The sequence below is a fragment of the Callithrix jacchus genome, chromosome 5, assembly GCF_049354715.1.
Source record: "Callithrix jacchus isolate 240 chromosome 5, calJac240_pri, whole genome shotgun sequence".
Classification (NCBI taxonomy): Eukaryota; Metazoa; Chordata; class Mammalia; order Primates; family Cebidae; genus Callithrix; species Callithrix jacchus.
In genome coordinates this window covers 88324760-88347681 of record NC_133506.1, presented here as the reverse complement: position 1 = coordinate 88347681, position 22922 = coordinate 88324760, and the positions used below count along the sequence as shown (strand labels likewise).

At 35.5% G+C, this 22922-nt stretch overlaps 1 protein-coding gene across 10 annotated transcripts in view; it reads right to left on the bottom strand.

Moving 5' to 3' along the window:
* The window catches only part of TANC2 (tetratricopeptide repeat, ankyrin repeat and coiled-coil containing 2), a 440895-nt gene that overhangs the window by 358847 nt on the left and 59126 nt on the right, over window positions 1-22922 (bottom strand). For 8 of the 10 annotated variants that reach the window (XM_035300383.3, XM_035300386.3, XM_035300388.3 and 5 more), the window contains exon 2: window positions 6738-6809. The exons of the other annotated variants lie outside the window; for them this stretch is intronic. In XM_035300383.3, coding sequence (XP_035156274.1) covers window positions 6738-6809 — 72 coding nt within the window. The remainder of the gene's footprint in view (window positions 1-6737; window positions 6810-22922) is intronic. 10 annotated transcript variants of the gene reach the window in all.

The window sequence follows — 22922 nt, the reverse complement described above, 5'->3', positions numbered from 1 at the left end:
AACCATACCATGCTGGCTCATACACCTACTTAATGTCCAGAGCCAAGTAAGCTGCTTACATATATGATTCCTAATGAAAAAAATCATTTGATGCAGAAAATTGAGCCAGTAAAACAAAGAAACAAACAAAACTCTGATAAAGTAACTCAAGATTCCTGAAATACAGAACCAGAATTCCTAGAATTGTAGTTTCCTTCATCAAACTTGATAGCCTAAATACAAGGCACTAGCACTGTTCTGTATGCCAAGACCCTACTGTTAATAAACTCCTACATTACTAGGAAAAACAGAGACCCAACAGATAAAAAAGACAAAATAAGTAATACAGCCCAATTATATATAATATGCTGTTGGAAAGTAGAAAATAACCACCTAACCTGAGGCACCCATATTGGGGTTAAACTAACACAATCCATTTTACAGTCACATTTCAAGACCCCATCTCCCATCTCCTAGATGTAATAAGCAGAAGACATCTGAGGTCTCTGCCCCTAAACTGGAACAGTGAGTATGAACATGTTTGAATCAAAATCCACTGTACCAGAGAGACAGATCAGAGGCCAGGGAACTTGTTAAAACACAGGAAAGAAAACGACCCTCATGCACAGAGAAATACTGGGATAGTCCAACAGACATCATTTTCTGCTGCTACTGGAGAAGAAACATTAAATAAAAATGGTATCCACAATCAGCAGAGCAGATTATCAGGCAGTATGTATCTAAATGGAGATCAGCTGTTTACAGTTAGCATTTGTTCTGAACGAACTGGCATTTTTCTGGGTAGGTTGATGTTCATGCATATTAATTTTAAAATACTTTGAGTGCTCTCTCTGAAGACAGGCAAACACAAAATATTGTGATAAAATGGAAGATGGTGCTGGGTTAAGATGAAGTAAGCACACTATACCTTAACTGAATTTAACTAAAACCCCTGAATATAACTGAAAATCCTGGAAAGAATAATGAACCAGCAATCTGAGATTCAGAAAAGAAAACAATAATGGGTAAACTGTGGAAGAAAACTAGAACTTAAGGTACAACCAATTCAGCAATGAGGTTCTTCCAACTGTTTTTTATGTACCCCAAACTCCAAGCCTGAATCCAAATCCTGGAACTACACACCATGAACAAACACAAAGACACAAAATAAGTCTTCTCTTTCCGGTTAGAAAGGGTGAATGGAGGCCAGGAACAGGGGCTCACGCCTATAATCCTAGCACTTTGGGAGGCCAATGCAGGTGGACCACGAGGTCAGGAGATCGAGACCATCCTGGTCAACATGGTGAAACCCCTTCTCTATTGAAAATACACAAATTAGCTGGGCATGGTGGTGCATGCCTTTAATCCCAGCTACTCAGGAGGCTGAGGCAGAGAATCACTTGAACAAGGGAGTTGAAGGTTGCAGTGAGCCAAGATCATGCCACTGTCCTCCAGCCTGGTGACAGAGTAACACTTCATCTCAAAAAAAAAAAAAAAAAAAGGAAAGAAAGAGTGGGAATGGAGGGCATATGGGACTGAGAGAATGGAGGATATCCCCTAGCTTTTTCTTCTTTTACCTTTCTCTTCCAGCCCTGTCCCTAGGCAAGCCCATCTCATACAACCAGCAGCTATAATAGTTGAGGAGACACATAAACCTCAAGAAGAGGAATTTTTCTGACCAGCGAACCAGTGGTACAAGGAATGTGACAGAGCTGCAAGGAGAAATAGACAAATCCATACTTACAGCTCGAGATTTCAATATTCCTTACTGATCAACAAGTAGAAAGAAAATCAGCAAAAATATCGAGGACTTAAATAACACTATCAATCAACTTGACCAGAATGACATTTATAGAAACGCCCACCCTAAAACTGCATAATACACATTCTTTCTAAGTGCACACAGAACAGTTATTAAAACAGATCATTTCCTGGGCCATAAACAAGCCTCAACAAATTTAAAATGATTCAACCCACAGAAAGTTTGTCCTCTGATCACAGTGAAATTTAAGTAAGAATCAATAAGAGAAAGATATCTGAAAAACTTACAAATATTTGGAAACTACATCAACACACTTCTAAAATAACACATGGGTCAAAGAAGAAATGAAAAGAGTATTCTGAACTAAATAAAAATACTACTTATTAAAATCTATGTAACATAACTAAACTACATAGAGAGAAATTTGTAACACTAAATGCCTATGTTAGAAGAGAAAGCCCCCATATCAACGACCCCCATTCTACCTTAAGAAACAAGAAAAAGATAAAATTAAACCCAAACCAGGCAGAAGAAAGGAATAATAAAGGACAAAGTTTAAATCAATGAAATAGAAGACAGGAAAGCAATAGAAAACAAATACAAACCCGAAACTGATTCTCTAAGATGTGTAAAATTGACAAATCTTGGTCCAGAATAATATGGACAGTGAGAAAAAATACCCAAATTACCAGTATCAGAAATGAGAATGCTTACACACTACAGATATTAAAATGTTTCTCAACAAGAAACACATAATTTGAATAGTCCTATATTTATTAAATAACTTAAATTCACATTTAAAAATCTTCCAGCAAATAAAATTCCAAGCCCAGTTAGCTTCTGAGAAATTGTATCAAATGGTAAGGTTGAAATAGTATCAATTCTATGCAATGTAGCTTAGGAAACTGAAGAGGAGGAAAATGAAGTTGAAAATTCCAACTTATTCTATGAGGCCAGCATTAATCTGATGCTAAAACCAGACAAAGACATTAGAGAACAAGAAAATGAAAAGTCAGTATTCCATGTGAATATAGATGCAGAAACAACTCAAATTATTAGCAAATCAGATACACCAACCATACAAAAACAAGAGACAGGTCAGACCTGCCCTCCTTTAGAGCACTGCTTCCTATCATAATAGTCTAAATTAAATAACTAAGGAAAATATTTATACCACATACTTAACTGATCAGGTTTTCTACTGGAGGTGAATGGCTTGGACATCAGCTACTTTGAATTCTCCTGAAGAACTGACGACATTATTCTAACATCTCCTTTCCTACACATTATTTATTTTCCTTGGAGTTCCGAACTTTCTTTTACTTATTATTTTATGTATGCATCACCAATTCAACCTTGAGACTCTCATCAGTTGTCTAAAACTTTTCTAAAGACAATTAATTGCATCAGGTTTCTATCAATCTCATTTTCCTGAAGACTCTTCTGGAGACTTCTAACCCACTCCAATCTGAACTGCTAGCCCTCTATCCCCTTCTTTTTCTTGTCATTCTAAAGAATCTTTCTGCTTTATTGACTTTCCTATATCTTGTAATTCATTTCCTTCATTTAGCTGGCTTTCTTATTTTAATGGATCACATCCTCCAACAGCTTCCTTAGAAAGTACATAAGACAGGCAGATTGTTTTTGAAAATGTGCATATCTAATTCTATTCTTATATTTGAATAATAGTATCAATGCATATGGAATTTAGAGATTGAAAATTATTTTCCTTCAGAATTTTGAAGATGATGCTTTTTCAGTTTAAAGCCAACTCATTCCCACACCCCACTCCCGGCCTAGGACACGTGAATGATTTGTTTGACCCCAGTGATTTCAAATCTCACCGCAGTGTGGCTTTAGTTTGGATCTATTTTAATCCATTGTACTGAGCACAGAGCGAGCCTTTTTAATCAGGAAACTTTATGCTCTTCAGTTAAGAAAATTATCTTGAATCATTTTCTTGATTATTTCTTTTCCATTTTCTCTGCTGTTTCTTTTTGACAACTATTATTTGAATACTGAAATTCCTGGACTGACCCTGTGATTTTTCTTAACACTCCTCCTTCATTTCTTTTTATAATTTTTGTCCTTTTGCTCTATTTTTTCAGAGATTCTTTCAACATTAGCCTCTGAAAATTCTATGGAGTTTTTGGTTTTTACTATCAGAATTTTAATGTCTAAGAGCCTTTTTAAAAGTCATAATATCACTCTTTTAGGTACCTCTTTCTTGTTTCACGGTTATTTTCTCTTATTTCTGAAGGTAATAATAGTTCTGGAATTTTGCTCTGCAAAATGTATGTCTCTCCAAGTTGTTTTATTCCATTTATTTTAATTTCTATCTTTCATACATTTAGAGTTTCTTCAAATATCTAGTAATCCTTGTTAGCTGCTCATATTTAAGAACAGCTGATTTGGAGCTAAAAAGCTGATCTGGAGCTTTGATACATGGAGTGATCTAACTGGCCTGTTTATTTCAGGAATCTCTGATGACTAAATTTCCTCTTTCTTCTTTTATCTTCCCTTTTTTTGGTCAGATTCCCCCGAAAAGACATTTTTTTTCAACCTTCTGCCTGAAATCTGAAGGTCTAACTGCCAGTATTCTGGGAGACCAGTAGGAAAAAGACAGGAGAAAGACAGCTAAGGTTCAATTCTCCTATTTTTAGCATGGAATTTCAGCCCTCAACTATGCCTGGTGTCTCTCAGTCTAGAGATTTTCTGGTTTTCTTCCCTCCTAAGAATAAATTTTGCTTTTGGCAAAGGTTAGGATGAGGAGTTCAGCATCTGCCCAGCTGACTGGTTAGGTGGGGTTTTGGGGGGAAGTCCCAGAAACCCAATGCTTCTTCATCTGACTTTCAACCAATTGTCATTTCATCTCCATTCCCACACACTGTCATTTCGGAGCTTTTTGAGACCTTTTGAGGTTGTTTTGTTGACTTCTTCTGCTACTGTTAGAGTTGTTTTCAATTATTCATATACTCTCGTTTCTAAAACTGTGTTGATACTGTCTCCTTCCAATTCCTATTTACTGATCTTTCAGTGGGTTTCTGGAGGTAACAAATGTTTTATGCTCATCCCATCTTTACACCTAATAATATTATTTCTCATTCGTTTAAAATCATTATAGATAGTTTTAAAATTTTTTCTTTCTGGCCAGGTGCAGTGGCTCATACCTATAATCCCAGCATTTTGGGAGGCTGAGGTGGGTGATCACTTGAGGTCAGGAGTTAGAGACCAGCCTGGCCAACATGGTGAAACCCTGTCTCCACTAAAAATACAAAAATAAGCCAGGCATGGTGGTACGTGCCTGTACTCCCAGCTACTCAGAAGGCTATGGCAGGAGAACTGCTTGAACCCAGGAGGCAAAGGTTGCAGTGAGCCAAGATCAAGCCATTTTACTCTGCACTCCAGCCTGGACAACAGAGTGAGACTCCATCTCAAAAACAAAAAAAAACCCAAATTCTTTCTTTTGAATAAAGAGATACTAGAAACAAAATCTCTAAGAAGTTAAGAAACATGCTTTTACTATCAATTAACCCTGACAATGATATAATTCTTGGTGACTTCAAACTGAGATCAGGTAGTTGTATTATGGATCACAGAAATCCCTGATTTTGTGGTCTGAAGTTTAGCTTTGTTAATAAAATTCAATTATGCTCATTGATTTGAAAAATATTTTAACTGACAAAGCTCAGTGTAAATTAGATAAGTGATTTCACACATCTATATTTGACATTAATAAAATTTAAGACATTTAATAATTACAACAATTTTAGTACTAATTTGTGCTAGTTTTATTTTTAGAGTTTTACAAATATAATCTCATTTTTATATCAAAATATGTTTACAGGGAAAATAAGAGTGAACAAGATAAATTCCAAACATATTCATAATACATGCTTATTACTTAAGTATGATTAAATATCAGCAAAAGTTAAAATTTTCAACTCATATTATTTCTCTTTCTGTTCTGCAACAAAAAATTTTATAAAAACTGTACAGCTCTAAAACCTGGGAAAAGCAAAGTTGAAGAAAAGAGAGACAAAATTATAGAATAAGTAAATTTGAGGCTTTTACAGGATTAAAAGCTGCACATTTGTAAATCTGTGCTTTATTTTATTTTATGCTATTAAAGAGTCTTTGAAAACCAAACTCGATAAATAACTGCCTGAAATTTTATAATCTATTCACCAGTTTGGGTTCTCAATCAGAACTGATTATCTTTGTGGTCAATTCATTTACCATTTATTTAGTGACTACTATATGCTATGTATTTATTATTGGCACTTAAGATACAGCAGTGAACAAAGCTATCACTGCTCTTATGGAAACATCCATTCTAGTTTTGAACAGAGAAAATAAACAAAAACCACTGCTATCATGGAACATCCATCTTAGTTTTGAACAGAGACAATCAACAGAATAAATAAAAAGGTAGTAAATACTACCAAAAAGAAGGAACGCAGAGCTGGTGATCATGCAATGTTAAATAAGTTAGTTAGAAAAGGTCTAACTGGAGATTTCAACTGACTCGGAATGTCTTTGGCTAACTTTAAAGTTGTCCCTTCAAAAATTAACCAGTGGCCTATGATAATAAAGTTTAAATAGGAAAGGAAAATAAGTTGGAAGATCCTTAGAAAATATAGCAACTACCAACAAAAACCATTTCTTCTGAGAGCTAAGACAAAAAATATTATATTGATGAAATTTAAAAAGCCAGATGTGATGATACGCCAACAAATGTTCTTGCTGATTATTACCATAATGCTTCAAAATTAAACTTTAATATTATTTAAAAAAACAGACACTAGACAATATTTAAATTTTTTATCATTAATAAATAATATATAGATTTTTACATCATATCATTTAAACTCTAAATGAGAAACTAGAATATCTAACTATACCATGATAATATCCTAGTTTCCAAACTAAGTACCAGAAAGATATATCTAACATCATTTTTTGAAATGTAATAATCAATTTGATGAAAATTTACCTTGCCCAGAGCGGCTTTGGCGAGAGTCTACACTTGACTGTCTTCGATCCGGTGGTTCCTCGCTCCCTCCATCTTCATAAAATTAAAAAGAGCACAAGTAAATAGATAATGAGATTGACATAACAGTGTCTCTAACATTATCTGCATAGTAAAACTACTATATCAATCATTTATTTGCATTTCCTATAATCTGGATTATTAAAATATTTGAGGATTTTTCTTATATAAACCAAAGGTTCTTACCCTTATTTTTGTGGGTTTACACTCCCCTCTAGAAGTATTAAGAAAGTGTAGGTATTTTCTCCTCCTCCATACATATACACTCTACTTTGCATACAATGAAGGAAAGTTATCAGCTCAAAAGTTCATTCACAAAATTCCAATTAAGAAGACCTGATTTAAAGCAATCTTTTAAATTAATTGCAGCTGCTTTTTCTGGCTAAAGTACAGTACATCAAATAATCCCTAGGACTGTTTTCGTATAATAAGAATTACATGTGTATGTTTTATAAGAGTTAATCAATAAACCTATAAAAGAGATCACTAAAAGATTAAAAACCAACTATATATTGAGTTTATTTTACCATGATTTTAAAAATTATATAGAAACAAATCCATTTCATTATATACATCTTTTTTTAAGAAATCAGCAATACAGTATATTCCCTCACACACTTTAAGAAAAGCTCAAACAAATTTAATGTTATATAAATAATTCCCTCAAATTTATTACATAGAAACAGAAAAATAACACATCATAAATTAATGAAAATAGGCAGAGTAAAACAGAAATTAATACAGAGCATGTAAAGTATAAAAAATGAAATTAAACCAGGCAAAATCTTTAACATAGTGGTCTATACACCTATAAATTTGTTATCAGTTTAATCAGATTAAAAATGCATCAAGGCATCAACAATTTCCTTTGTTCTTTCTTTCATACAATCACTTGTCTTATTTTTAACTTGACAAAGAAAAGGGGTAGTAGCTACAAGCAGGTTTAATAAAGACGATTCTCGTTCTGTCGACTACTTATGCTATGGTTTATTCTTTGTAAGAGAGCTCATGTATTAACATTTATTGCTTTTTAAACAGATGGCCTGTTTTTTAATTCATTATTGATATAAAGCTTACTTTTAAGAATTTATTACATATGAGGTCTACTAATTCATGTATATATATCAACCATTCTTTATTTTGTACAGGGCTGTTAAACTAGCAAGTACAATAGCATTTAATCAATCGATTCCAAATATATGATGATAATACAAAATAGTAAGTACATTAGCAGGAAATATTCATAACTCTTAGTCCACAGTAACCTAATAAAACATTTCACTAATTTAATTAGATTTTTAAAATGACTTATCACATAGAAAGACAGTCAAAGTGATGGGCAACCAAATCTTTTCTTCCAGTATGAAAATACTTTTAAAATACAAATCAGTTTAAATATTATTTTAGTTCTGCTGTTATGTAAGTTACTACATTTGAATAAAAACAAACATGTTGACAAAATAAGATGCTATCTGAAACACAAATATGAGAAATTTTCCTTTGACATTATTGAAAAAAATTAAAGAAAAAATAAACTCATGAATTATCATCTCTGAATGGGTGATCTGCCTCTATTGAAATTAAAACTTCAATTTCTTTAATTTATACCACTTTAAAGGAAATATGAATGTTTATAATCCTTCTTAGCTGTATTTCAAATTCTAAGTAAACAATTCTATAAATTATATGGATTCTTTTCAATAAGGCTCAGTATTTCAACTGGGCCAATTCAAATTATTAAGTTTTAAACACTCTACGATTCTTTCCACCTCACTCTCTTGTGAATTAATATTCAGTATGTCCAAAAATCCTAGAGTTTTTCTTTTATAATGTATTTATAGAAAGAACAGAGAGAAAGGCAGTCAACAATTACTATGTACTATCTGCCAGGTATTTCATATTGTTCATCAAAGCCCTATGAAGTAAAGACCTATTTCACAGATGAGGACACTGAAACTCATGGTGACTAACTGAAATCCAATGACAAGACCAGTAAAAGTGAAACTGGATTTTAACCCAAGCCTGTTTGACTCAATACATTGCTCTGATACTAATTTCTACCTAAATTAATTAAATATTTGAGTTCAATTTATGTTCCCATTTTATTCTTTTCTCATAAAAACGATGTTAAAAAAGCAATAATGAGTAACTATAGCAATTCCTCCTTTACAGAATAGAGGCTTTCTAACAAGTAGGTTATGAGGACTTAGTCTTACAATATAATCTGCCTATTTGCTTCCAATATAAAATCCAAAGATACATTCTCTAAAGAAAAAAATGCTTTTTCCAAAAGCCAAGTTTGGTCTATCTATCTGTTCTACTAAGAGAGAGCTTCTTTTGACAATGAACTGGCCAAAACCAAAATAAAGTACCTCAGTGGGAATTCTGGTACATTGCCAACCCTATAACCCTCCCACCCCAGGTCTATATTACTTCTCCTTTATTTTTTCTTTCTTTTTTTTTTTTTTTAAACTTACGACTTAAAAAAAAAAGACTTATGAATTTTTATTCTCAGGGGGTTCTTTTTTTTTTTGAGACAGAGTCTTGCTCTATTGCCCAAGCTGCAGTGCAATGGTGTGATCTCGGCTTACTGCAACCTCCACCTCCTGGGTTCAAGTGATTTCCCAGCCTCAGCCACCTGAGTAGCTGAGATTATAGGTGCATGCCACCGCAACTGGCTAATTTTTTGAATCTTTAATAGAGACAGGGGTTTCACCATGTTGGCCAGGCTGGTCTCGAACTCCTTACCTCATGGTCCGCTCACCTTGGCCTCCTAAAGTGCTGGGATTACAAGCGTGAGTCACCAAACCTGGCTTATTACTGCTCCTTTCTAATGAATACCATTATTTAAGAACTTCTAGGGCTAGGCAAAACGATCGACGCCTGTAATCCCAACATTTTGCAAGGTGGAAGGATCGCTTGAGACCAAATATTCAAGGTTACAATGAGCTATGATTGCACCACTGAGCTTCAACTGGGTGACAGGGAGAGACCTTGTCTCTTAAAAAAAAAAAAAAAATCTATCTAATATTAAGAAAATTTAGCACATGACATTCTGTATACCCATGCTTGAGTAAAGTCCCTCTCACGCATCTGTTCCTTTCATCTCTATGAAGTCAATCACTGCAAGCTTAGATATATATGCTTTACTAGGAATTCAAGAAAAAAGCTGCTCTAACAAGAACAGAAATGAGTAAAACTAGTTCTAAGTGCTTACAGTGTGAAAGTATGCTACATTTTCTTTTTAGTGATAAGGTTAATGCTCACTACACTGATATATAAATTACTCTTATCAACTCAACTCCTTGAGATGGAAACATTTTAAACTCACCTATAGTCAGGCACAATGTTAACCTGCATGTGCACAGAAATTACACTGTGAGAACTAAGAACCCTGACCTACCTGGTTAATGTTTTTAAAAAAATCTTTATACACATTTACCTAGAATAATTTGCATTTTAAAAAGATAGCCCTTATAGTAGTGTAGAGACTAGGATGGTTGTTTTCGATACTGGATAAACAAACACATGTGGTTCTGTTCTAATAAAACTTTATTTATGAACAATAAAATTTTAATTTCATATAATTTATATGTCACAAAATATTTTTTTCAGCCATTTACAAATATAAAAACCATTCTTAGATTATAGGCCCTACAAAAACTAGGAGTGACCTAGATATGGCCAGTGGGAAATTACCCCTGATCTAAAGGCAGGGACATTAGTTTAGAAGGCTAATTAGAGCAATCTCTGTGAAAAGGAATGAATTGAATGACTTGAGTGAGAGTAAGGCCAGGAAGGATGAGAAGGCAGCTCTGCAAATGATGTCTAATCTACCCTGGGGCCACTGAAAGTTCAACGGCCCCATGGGCTCAAGGACTTTTTACTTGGCTTTCTCTAGGTGTTCCTTTGGGGAGTAAAATGTAAAATTCCCCAAAACCACCCCAAAGAAATGGAATACCTGACTGCTTAATTACATATTAAATCTCAATCTTCTCTGTGACCAAGAAAGGCTCTCTGGAGGTGACTAAAAGTGCACAATGCACTGTGAAAGGGATTTTTCCCCCTTAAGTTTATGGTTCTTAACTCTAAATAAACAATGTTGAAAAGCACAATATCTAGGTATGTTGTAATATTTCCTATTTTCATGAAAAACTAATGTGTATCATTTTACAGTCTAAATTTGATACCTGGGTTTGAAACCAAAATTAGATTTTGAATATTTAAATCCATTTATAAAAATTTCTGTAACAAGTATTTTACATAAACACCTCATGAGAGTTAATAAGGAAATAAAAGCAGCCCACCAAAAATTTCTGTTGGTAACCTATTTTCTCCAAATGCAGAATGAAAATGTGGCATGTCAAAAAAGACAGACCCAGCAGAATAGAAGAAAGCAACAGTCCTCTGTTGATGACCTACTCCTTTTATTTGATTTGTAATCATTTATAAAAGTTTTCATGAAAAAAGCAAAATGGAACCCAGTAATCACTAAGACACCTGAGACAGACATCACTAAGTTATTAGAGGAGATATGAAATAATATGCCTGTAAATGAAATATGAAAATAAGGAACTTCTTAGAATGTTTAATTTGTGTTCTACTTTTAGATTTTAAGGTAACAAGAAAATGTGTGGGAATACATACTCACGTATATACAAATGCACAAAAAGTCAGTATGTGGCATAATAAGACCCAAGTTTTAGTTCCATACCTTCCATTTTTAGATTAGTTTCTCTGAGTCTCAGTGTTTTTATCTGTAAAACTGAGATCAAAGTAACATCATCCTCTGAAGGTTGTTGTGAGGTTCAAATGAGCTAATGTATGTGACAGCACTTTGTAGTCTCTAAATTGGTGATTTTCAACCAAGAGCAAAACAGGGACTTCTAGGGACATTTTTGATTGTTACAATTTGAAGACTGCTACTCATTTCTAAAGGGCAGAGGCTAGGGATGCTGCTAAATATTCTAGAATTCACAGGACTGCCTACCACAACAAAGAATTATCAGACCAATAGCTGAGAAACATGTTCATAACGTAAATGTTCATAACAATCATAATTATATACAAATAAGTTACTCATCTTATTGTGAATAAATTTCAAATATACAGAAAATACAGTGAAAAGTATAACTCACACTAATACAGCAACTATCAAACTTTACCAAATCTTAAGATTTCCCATTACATCACTTTATTTTAAACTAAAACACAACCAATTATACACAGCTAATATTTTCATTATACAGTTCTCCAATACTATTTCCCTTCCTCCATCCCTCCCCAAATTAACCACTATCCTATTTTAATATGTAAAATCATGTGCATGTTTTTATACTTTTATTACATATGTATGCCTCCACAAATGTTTATATTGCACAAGTAGAATGATACTATGTCATCCAGCACTGTGCCATTTTACTTAATATTTATATTTTGAAATTTATCTGTGTGGACATTCGCTTTAACTCTAGAAACGTATTCCACTGTATGAATGTATCAGTTGTATCTATTCTCTTACTAATGAAGATTTAGCTTCCAAATTTATAATACTTTCAAGTCTGCAATGAACCATTTCCTGCATCACATGTCTAATCTGCTTGTATATAAACTCCTTGTGCACATGTTGAAGATACAGAAGGGAAACTACTAAATCACAAAAACTCTAGAAGAGCAACCAAATTTCTGCCAAACACAGTTGCGTTTATTTTTATTTCCACAAAAAAGTGAATGTTCCCATTTCCTCACAATCTCATGAATACTACTCCGGTCTTTTTCATTTTTGCTAAAGAATGTGAACTGGTAATTGATTCTTGTTTAATGTGTCTTTCTCTCATTAATAATGAAGCTCAGCATGTGTTTTACTGGCCATTAGGTGTGTGTATATTCTTGTTTACATCCTCTGACTATTTTTGCCACAACTTTCTGATCTGCATGTTTTCTGATGAGAAATCTACAGTCATTCAAATTGTTGTTCCCCTCTAGGTAATGTGTTATTTCTCTCAGGCTGCTTTCAAGACTTTTTCTTCATCTTTAGTTTTCAGCAGTTTGATCATATATAGTGATTGAATGTGAATTTCTTTGTGTTTATCCTATTAAGGATTCAGTTGGCTTCTTGAATCTTTAAGTTTGTGCTATTTGCCAAATTTGATACATTCTCAGCAGTAGGTTCTTCAAATATTATTTTAACACCACAGTTTTCCTTCTCTTCTTCTGGAACTCCAGTGGCATAAATCTACACCTTTTGTTATTATCCTTCAGATCCCTGTGGTTTTATTCCCCCACCTTTTCTCTCTGTTGTTTAGATATGGATAATTTCTATGCATCTGTCTCCAAGTTCACTGACTCCTTCTGCATTCACCGCCATTATGCTACTTAACTCATCAAGTTTGCTTCTTGTTTGGGTCTTTATTCTAAAATTTTCATTAGGTTCTTCTATGTATCTCCTATTTCTTAAGACTTTTTCTTTTTCCATTCATTTCAAGAAGGTTCACATGATTGCTTGTTGGAGCATTTAAAAAAATTTTTCCAGCCGGGCATGGTGGCTCACGCCTGTAATCCCTGCACTTTGGGAGGCCGAGGCGGGTGGATCACGAGGTCAAGAAATCGAGACCGTCCTGGTCAACATGATGAAACCCCGTCTCTACTAAAAAAATACAAAAAATTAGCTGGGCACGGTGGCACGTGCCTGTAATCCCAGCTACTCAGGAGGCTGAGGCAGGAGAATTGCCTGAACCCAGGAGGTGGAGGTTGCGGTGAGCCGAGATCGTGCCATTGCACTCCAGCCTGGGTAACAAGAGCGAAACTCTGTCTCAAAAAAAAAAAAAAATCCCATTGGGAATATATTTATTATTTTTAATAAAATAGGGTGTTTATTTAATTTCATATGTGAGAGAGAAAAATTTAAGACTTTTCAGGCTGAAATACATTATACTTCAGAAGAGAGGCACGAACTGTTCTAATAACAATAAATGTTTCCTTTTATTATTTTACTCCATAGAGAAGCATTTTTATAACAGTTGCATTAAATTCTTTGTCAGATAATTCCAATATCTTGGCCATCTCTTGGAGCTGGTATCTACTGTCTTTTCCCTTGAATAATTGATATGTTCCTAGTTCTTTGTGTATCAATTTCATATGCAATTTGTATGTCAATCCTTGCATGTAATTTTGGTTGTATCTAGACATTCTGAATGTTTTGAGTTATGAAACTCCAAGTCTTCTTTAATACTACAGGAAATGTTAGTTACATTTTTCAAAACCTTTGCTATTCATATCTGTACTGCCTGTGTACCCCAAAGTGGTCATTCAGGATGCCGGGTAGTGATCTGTTAGTTCAGTTTAAAGTCCATGGCATGACAGTTAGGACCAAATTCACACCTGTGAAGCTCAGGAATGAGTCCAGGAGCTCATAAAAACTTAATGTGGTTGACTTTGAAGTGCCCCTCACTGAAAGCTTTTCAGACTTTCTAGTTTCCTAAGACTCCTCTTTTGGTACCCTGACAAAACCTGGGGCTATAGCAACCTTGCTCTGCCATGTATTTCATGAGTATATCTGTGTCTGGAGCACAGTGGTAGGAAGATTAAAAAAAAGCTTTCATTAATAATCTAAAGAATGTAGTCTTGTAGTATAGTTTGAAGTCTGGTAGTGTGATGCCTCCTGCTTTATTCTTTTTGATTAGAATTGACTTGGCTATGTGGGCTCTCTTTTGGTTCCATATGAAGTTTAAGGTGGTTTTTTCCAGTTCTGTGAAGAAGGTCATTGGTAGCTTGATGGGGATAGTGCTGGATCTGTAAACTACTTTGGGCAGCATGGCCATTTTCACAATATTGATTCTTCCTAAACACAAACATGGAATGCTTCTCCATCTGTTTGTGTCCTCTCTTATTTGGTTGAGCAGTGGTTTGTAGTTCTCCTTGAAGAGGTCCTTTACATTCCTTATTAGTTGTACTCCTAGGTATTCTATTCTCTTGGTAGCAATTGTGAATGGCAGTTTGTTCTTGATTTGGCACTCTTTAAGTCTGTTATTGGTGTATAGGAATGCTTGTGATTTCTGCACATTGATTTTGTATCCCGAGACTTTGCTGAAGTTGTTTATCAATTTCAGGAGATTTTGGGCTGAGACCATGGGGTCTTCTAGATATACAATCACGTGGTCTGCAAATAGAGACAATTTGACTTCCTCCTTTCCTATTTGAATACCCTTTATTTCTTTTTCTTGCCTGACTGCTCTGGCTAGAACTTCCAATACTATATTGAATAGGAGTGGTGAGAGAGGGCATCATTGTCTAGTGCCAGATTTCAAAGGGAATGCTTCCAGTTTTTGCCCATTCAGTATGATATTGGCTGTTGGTTTGTTGTAAATAGCTTTTATTATTTTGAGATATGTTCCATCAACTACAAGGCTACAGTAATCAAAACAGCATGGTACTGGTACCAAAATAGAGATATAAACCAACGGAACAGAACAGAGTCCTCGGAGGCAACACAATACATCTACAACCATGTGATCTTTGACAAACCTGACAAAAACAAGCAATGGGGAAAGAATTCTTTGTTTAATAAATGGTGCTGGGAAAACTGGCTAGCCATATGCAGAAAGCAGAAACTGGACCCTTTCCTGACACCTTACACTAAAATTAACTTCAAATGGATTAAAGACTTAAACATAAGACCTAACACCATAAAAACCCTAGAAGAAAATCTAGGAAAAACCATTCAGGACACAGGCGTAGGCACGGACTTCATGAACAAAACACCAAAAGCATTCACAACGAAAGCTAAAATAGACAAATGGGACCTAATCAAACTCCACAGCTTCTCCACAGCAAAAGAAACAGTCATTAGAGTGAATCAGCAACCAACAGAATGGGAAAAAATTTTTGCAGTCTACCCATCTGACAAAGGGCTGATATCCAGAATCTACAAAGAACTAAAACAGATTTACAAGAACAAAACACACAAGCCCATTCAAAAGTGGGCGAAGGATATGAACAGACACTTTAAAAAAGAAGACATACATGAGTCCAACAAACATGAAAAAATGCTCATCATCACTGGTCATTAGAGAAATGCAAATCAAAACTACACTGAGATACCATCTCATGCCAGTTAGAATGGCAATCATTAAAAATTCTGGAGACAACAGATGCTGGAGAGGATGTGGAGAAATAGGAACACTTTTACACTGCTGGTGGGAGTGTAAATTAGTTCAACCATTGTGGAAGACAGTGTGGCGATTCCTCAAGGACCTAGAAATAGAAATTCCATTTGACCCAGCAATCCCATTACTGGGTATATATCTAAAGGATTATAAATCGTTCTATAAGGACACATGCACATGAATGTTCATTGCAGCAGTTTACAATCGCAAAGACCGGGAATCAACCCAAATACCCATCAATGATAGACTGGACCAGGAAAATGTGGCACATATACACCATGGAATATTATGCAGCTATAAAAAACGATGAGTTCCTGTCCTTTGTAGGGACATGGATGAATCTGGAAACCATCATTCTCAGCAAATTGACACAAGAACAGAAAATCAAACACCATATGTTCTCACTCATAGGTGGGTGTTGAACAATGAGAACACAAGGACACAGGGAGGGGAGCATCACACACTGGGGTCTGTTGGGGGGGAATAGGGGAGGGACAGTGGGGAGTGGGGAGTTGGGGGGAGAGCATGGGGAGAAATGCCAGATATAGGTGATGGAGAGGAAGGCAGCAAATCACACTGCCATGTGTGTACCTATGCATTAATTTTGCATGTTCTTCACATGTACCCCAAAACCTAAAATGCAGTAAAAAAAAAAAAGAAGAAGAAAAAATAATCTAAAGAATGGTCCCACAATTCTTGGGACTATAGCTCTACCAGAGAGAATAGTTCTTCTTTCTCAGCATTTTGACTTATGTGAATTCTTGATGTTACTACTAAGGTAGGGGGCTGGGGCAGCAGAAAATAAAACAACAGGAAAGGGGAGTGAACATTTGCATACTCTGAGTGTTAAGAGTTCCTTTCTCATTCCTCAAAACATATCTAGAGGGCTTCCACTGTAGATATCTCTTTCTGTGTCCTGGTGCCCAGTCCCAGCTTCTGAACTACATTGTAAATCTAGCCTCCATGCCTGCCCCAGTACCAGGTGAGCCTCTACAGCTGTAGAGGCTGTACCCTGCAGCCCTTCTCCAGATCTGCCCTACCAGCAGGCTGGCCCCACATACCCAGAGCTCCAGACCTGTCTCATTGCCAGGCCAGCCCGAGGGACCCGATGCTATAGGAAGGGTCCCAATTACTCAGACTCCAGGCCAGTCACAGACTCCACACTGGCCCCAGAACCTGGCCAGCTTTCAAAGTCCCAAGCTTCAGACCTATCCTTTGCCAGGCTAGCATCTGTGGCCCCAGATCCAGGTTCGACTCTGAGGGCCAAGTCTCCAGTTGATCCAGGCCAGTCCCAATAGACCCTGACACCAGGACACACCTTGCAGGCCCAGGCTCTAGGACCAAGGCTTGCATCACAGACAACAAGCAGGAGGATCGCTTGAGCTTGGGAGGTCAAGACTGCAGTGAGCCATGATTACGCCACTGGGTGAACGAGACAGGGTCTTGCTCTGTCACACACTGCACTCCAGCCTGGACAAGAGAGACAGACCCTGTCTTGAAAAAAGAAAAAACCTTCTGCACAGCAAAGAAAACAATCAACAGAGTGAAGAGAAAATATCTGCAAACCATACATATAAGAAGCTAGTATTAAAAATATACAAGGAATTCAAACAATTCAATAGCAAGAGAACAAACTATCTTATTTAAAAATTGGTAAATAACCTGAATTACCTTATTTAAAAATTGGCAAATAACATTTTTTGAAAGAAAACACATAAAGAGCCAACAGGTATATAGAAACATGCCCAACAGCACTAACCATCAGGGAAATGCAGATTAAAACCACAATAAGCTACCACCTCATACGTAATAAAGCAAAAGATAAATGTCACTAAGGATGTGGCAAAAATGAACTTGTATACTGTTGTACTAATATAAAATTAGTACAGCAATTATAGAAAACAGTATGGAAGTTCCTTAAAAATTTAAAAATAGATACCATGTGACCCAAGAATTCCCACTTTTGGGTATATATCTGAAGGAAATAAAATCAGTATGCGAAGAGATATCTGCATTCTCTCGCATGTTCATTACAACACTGTTCACAATAGCCAAGATATGGAATCAACCTAAGTGTTCATCAACCGATGAATGACTAAAGAAAGTGTAGTGAATGTTGGGTGAATACAGTAAACATACAAACACACAATGTAATATTATTCAGTCTTAAGAAAGAAAGAAATCCTGTCATTTGTAACAACATGGATGAACCAGGAGGACATCATGCTATTTAAACTAACTCAAGCACAAAAAGACAAATATCCATTGTCTCACTTACACGTGGAACCTAAAAAAATCAAAATAACCGAAACTGAGTAGAATAGTGGTTGCTAGGAGGTTGGAGGGGGTGGGGGTGTGCAGGAAAAAATGGGGTAATGCTGCTCAAAGGATAATGAGTTTAGTTGAATAGGAGAAGGTGCTGGACATCTATTGTACTGAATAGTGACTACAGTAAATAATAGTGCACTGTGTATTTCTTAAAATTGCTAAGCGTATAGATCTTAAATATTCTCAGCAAAAAGCAAAAAAAATAGTTTGAGATGATAGGTTAATTAGCTTGATATAATCCTTTCACAATTCATATATATATAACATACATATCAAAACATCACATTATACATCATAAATATATACTTTTATTTTTAAATTATGCCTTAATATACAATAAACAGTATATAAAGATTTTCTAATAGATTATCCAGAAACAATAAAACCCACAATAATAATTTTTGTATTCCAACCACTTGAAAAGGTATGTATTTAAAAATATGGAAATATATGAAAGGAAAAATTTAAAAGTGCCCTATCATGAGTTTTTCATTGAATAGGAAAGGCATTCATATATTAATATTAGATCATGGTTAAGAGATTAAGAAATACTTTGAAAGTAATTCTGAGAGTTTCCATAATGAAGTGATTGTATAATTATTGTATTTTTCAAATCTTTTGAGACAGGGTCTTGCTCTGTCACCTACAATGGAGTACAGTGGTATGAAAATGGCTCATTGCAGCTTTGACCTCCTGGGCTCAAGTGATCCTCTCACCTCAGCCTCCTGAGTAGCTGGGACCACAGGTGTACCAGGACACCTGGCTAATCTTTTTTTTTTTTTTTAATAATTTTTGTAGAGAACACGGTCTCACTATGTGGCTCAGGCTGGTCTCAAAACTTGGGCTCAAGCGATCCTCTTGCTTCAGCCTCCCAAAGTGCTAGGAGTACAGACATCAGCCACTATGGCCCCAATAGTTTTTTATTATAGAGACTATAATTCTTAACCTTCCCAAATTGAATGAAACCAAATTAATTTTTCATCCTATTAGACTTTCTTTCAGTTAATTATATGACTGATTCATGTCGTTTTACAGTGATAGCATTAACAATCGTTATGTAGAACCTGTCTATTTATATATTGACGATTACATACTCAGTAGATGTCCCACATATTTAAAAGCTCAGAATATAGATAAAAGTCCACAGATTTTAAACTTGTCAGACACTGATGGAAGACATCTTACTTAAGAACTCTTGGCCATCAAAAAATAATAAAAAGAATTGTGGAAAAAGTAGTGGCAATGGAATAATTTTGGGATCCTCCAAAATTCCAACATAAGTATCATCAAAGCAATCAGAGTAAAACAACTACCCAGGAACAAGAATTACAATACTGCATAACAAGGTGTGATACTGTAAGAGATATATCTATATAGATATATACATACATATGTCTTAGTCCCAGTTTCTGACACAGGTCTCTTAATCCTTTGGAATTTCCTGGGTGATGAGAGTGTCTTTTGTTCTAATGAGTTAATTCTTGGTGGGCTCCTGGATGGGGGCTGGTCACCAGAGACCAAGCCATGATCAGAAGCTAGGAACTTTCAGCCCATGATCCCCACTCTTCAGGAAGGAGAGAAGGGCTAGATATTTAGTTAACAGTCCAACATGCCTACGTAATTATGCCTCCCTAAAAATTCCTCAACTACAGAGTTTGGGGAACTTCTGGGTTGCTGAATATGTGGACAGTGGTATGCCCCTAAGGGGACATGGGAGCTCCAGGCTCTTTATCAATACCCTACCTTAAGCATCTCTATCATCTGGTTATTCCTGAGTCATATTGTTTAATAATAAACAGCTAAATATGTGTAAAGTGTTTTCCTGAGCTCTATGAGACATTCTAACAAATGCTTAAACCTGAGGAAGGGGTTGTGGAGACCTCCAATTTTTCTGCCTGTCAGAAATACTAGAAACTCCGACATGGCAACTGGCATCTGAAGTGGCTGTCAGGTTTGTGGGATTTGACTTTAACTCTAGGCAGCCAGAATTCAATTGAATTATAGGACATCTGATTGGTATCTTCAGAAAAGTGAATAACTGTTTGGAGGGGGGAAAAAATGCCTGCACACATCTGGTGACAGAAGTGTTCTGCATGAAGAGTATAGTAGAATACTACCATTGGATTTTCCTCTATACACAAGGTATCCTTGCAAACCCTAAAATATAAATGGGCAGAGCTAAGAACAAACAAATCAGCTAGAGACCTGAAACTTAATGAGCATCCATGTGAAACAAAATGGGTGGGGGGAGAGGGGATTGGGGAGCAATAGGGTGTATGAGAAACCACAAAACTGGCAATCACTAGAATGCAACTCACTGGAAAAGACAAAGAGTTAAATTGATAATAGCAGTTGACAACAAAAGGCATGTGCCCACTCTAAGAGAAAATGAGCACATGGAACCTGGAGCAGAAAGTTCAGAAGAAGCTGGGACAGTTTAGCCAATGTGTATTCTTGAAACTGATCTGCCAAGCTAGGGCTCCATGCTAAAAATAAAGTGCTAGAAATGGAATAAAAATTCAGCAGAATAGGGACAAAAGGGACAAAGAAAAGAGAAGATCTAAATCAAAGTACAAGAGGGAACAGGGCCAGAAGGCAAGCTGCAATGTTTTTTAACACTTTACAAAAAACAACAAAAGAGGAAACTATGTGAAGTTAGAAAAAGCTATCATGACGTGTCTCCTTATACATACTTAGGAAAACTCATTTTAAATAAAAATGATCAACAGGAAAATATCAAGGTCAAATTCCAAAGACAGGAAAGAAAATAGAATAAAAAGCATCATAGTACCTCCACTTCCAATGAAAGTACACCAAAAAGGCTTGTTCACAAAAAATTAAAACTGTAATATACAATTCAAAACAGTATTGTGCAATTTCAAAAAGTGCTAAAAATTGTTAAGAAAATTATATGACACATCAAAGAGCAATATAAATCAGAATCAGAAAAACTCAGAAATGAAGAGATAGAAATCAGGAAAGAATTATAAATAAAAGTCATTTCAGTAATGAAGACTAAACTAGAAGAAACACAAGACCAAACAAACATAACAAAATGACCTTAAGAGAAATAGGTTAAAGGGAGGAAAACTTTTAACAAATAAAGAAAGAAGAAAGGGAATAAAAAGGATTTGCAGGAAAGTGACAAATACTGAAGAAAGGCAAAGATGGTCCAGCACGAGGATAAACAAGAATCTCTAAAGAAAACCAAAGTGAGAGAACAGAAAAACTATAATTAAAGATCCCTTTCCAGAAAAAAAATTTGCATGTACATGCGTGTTTTATATATGTATATATTTGTAGATATATACCTGGTTATATATGTATTTATATTAATATGTGTGAATATACATATACACATATATACATGGAAAGATAAACACACACACATATTTGAAACTATATATTTCAAGAGTACCCTGTATACTCGACATTATCAACTTAGATCAATGCACTAAATTCTACTAAAATTATAGGACTTTAAAAGGGGGGGTCCTTTGAGCATTTAAGCAAAACTATCATGTAATCTTTTTTTGCTTTTTTTTTTTTTTTTTTTTGAGACAGAGTTTCACTCTTGTCACCTAGACTGGAGTGCAATGGCAAGGCATGATCTCGGCTCACTGCAACTTCCACCTCCTGGATTCAAGCAATTCTGCTGTCTCAGCCTCCCAGTAGCTGGGATTACAGAAGCCAGCCACCACACCTGGCTAATTTTTGTATTTTTAATAGAGACGAGGTTTCACCATGTTGGTCAAGCTGGTCTCGAATTTCTAACCACAGGTGATCCGCCAGCCTCGGCCTTCCAAAGTGCTGGGATAACAGGCATGAGCCACTGTGCCTGGCCACAATCTTTTAAATTTTAATTAAATTTATTTATTTTGAGACAGGATCTTGCTACACTGTTCAGTCTGGTCTCAAACTCCTGGGATCAAGAAGAGCCTCCACCTCCCACGTAGCTGGGACTGTAGGTACACGCCATCACACCCCGTTTCCATAACGTGATTTATAAGAAAAAAAAGAAACAGAATAAAATGGAACAAGATATTTAAAATACAAAAAGCATCTGAGCTAAAGATTTTATATTCAGTAAAACCTTTAAGTATAAGGGGTAAAGACAAATTGCTATCAACATGTAAAATCTCAGCGTATACTGTTCTCATTAGTTCTTCCTAGTTCCACTAGAAAAAGAACTTTAAGCCACCAAAGTAACTAGAAAGACATCAAAACAAGGACTAGTGGTGAGATTAAACATGCAGTTATTTCCAGAATTAAGATTAAATGAGAACTTTGAGAGAGAGAGATTGTAGTACATAATCACTACATGATCTGACAATATAGGTAGAGTACAACCATAAATGAATGGGGGAAGAATAGAGACAGCATGAACAACAAAAAAAATTAACTGATTTCAGTAATTGGTGGTGGTAATATTCTCAGACCACTCTATATATATATAAGGGGGAGAAAGCAAGTAATTATGGGACACATTAATTCTATCTTCCTTTATGAACCAGAATTCTCAGTGTTGAAGAAAGGAACTATGAATGTAGTACAGAAGCGCAGTAAAAATTCTGTAATACTGAATCTATATTGGAAACATTAATACAATCTTATAAATCCCAGGTATATCCTAACT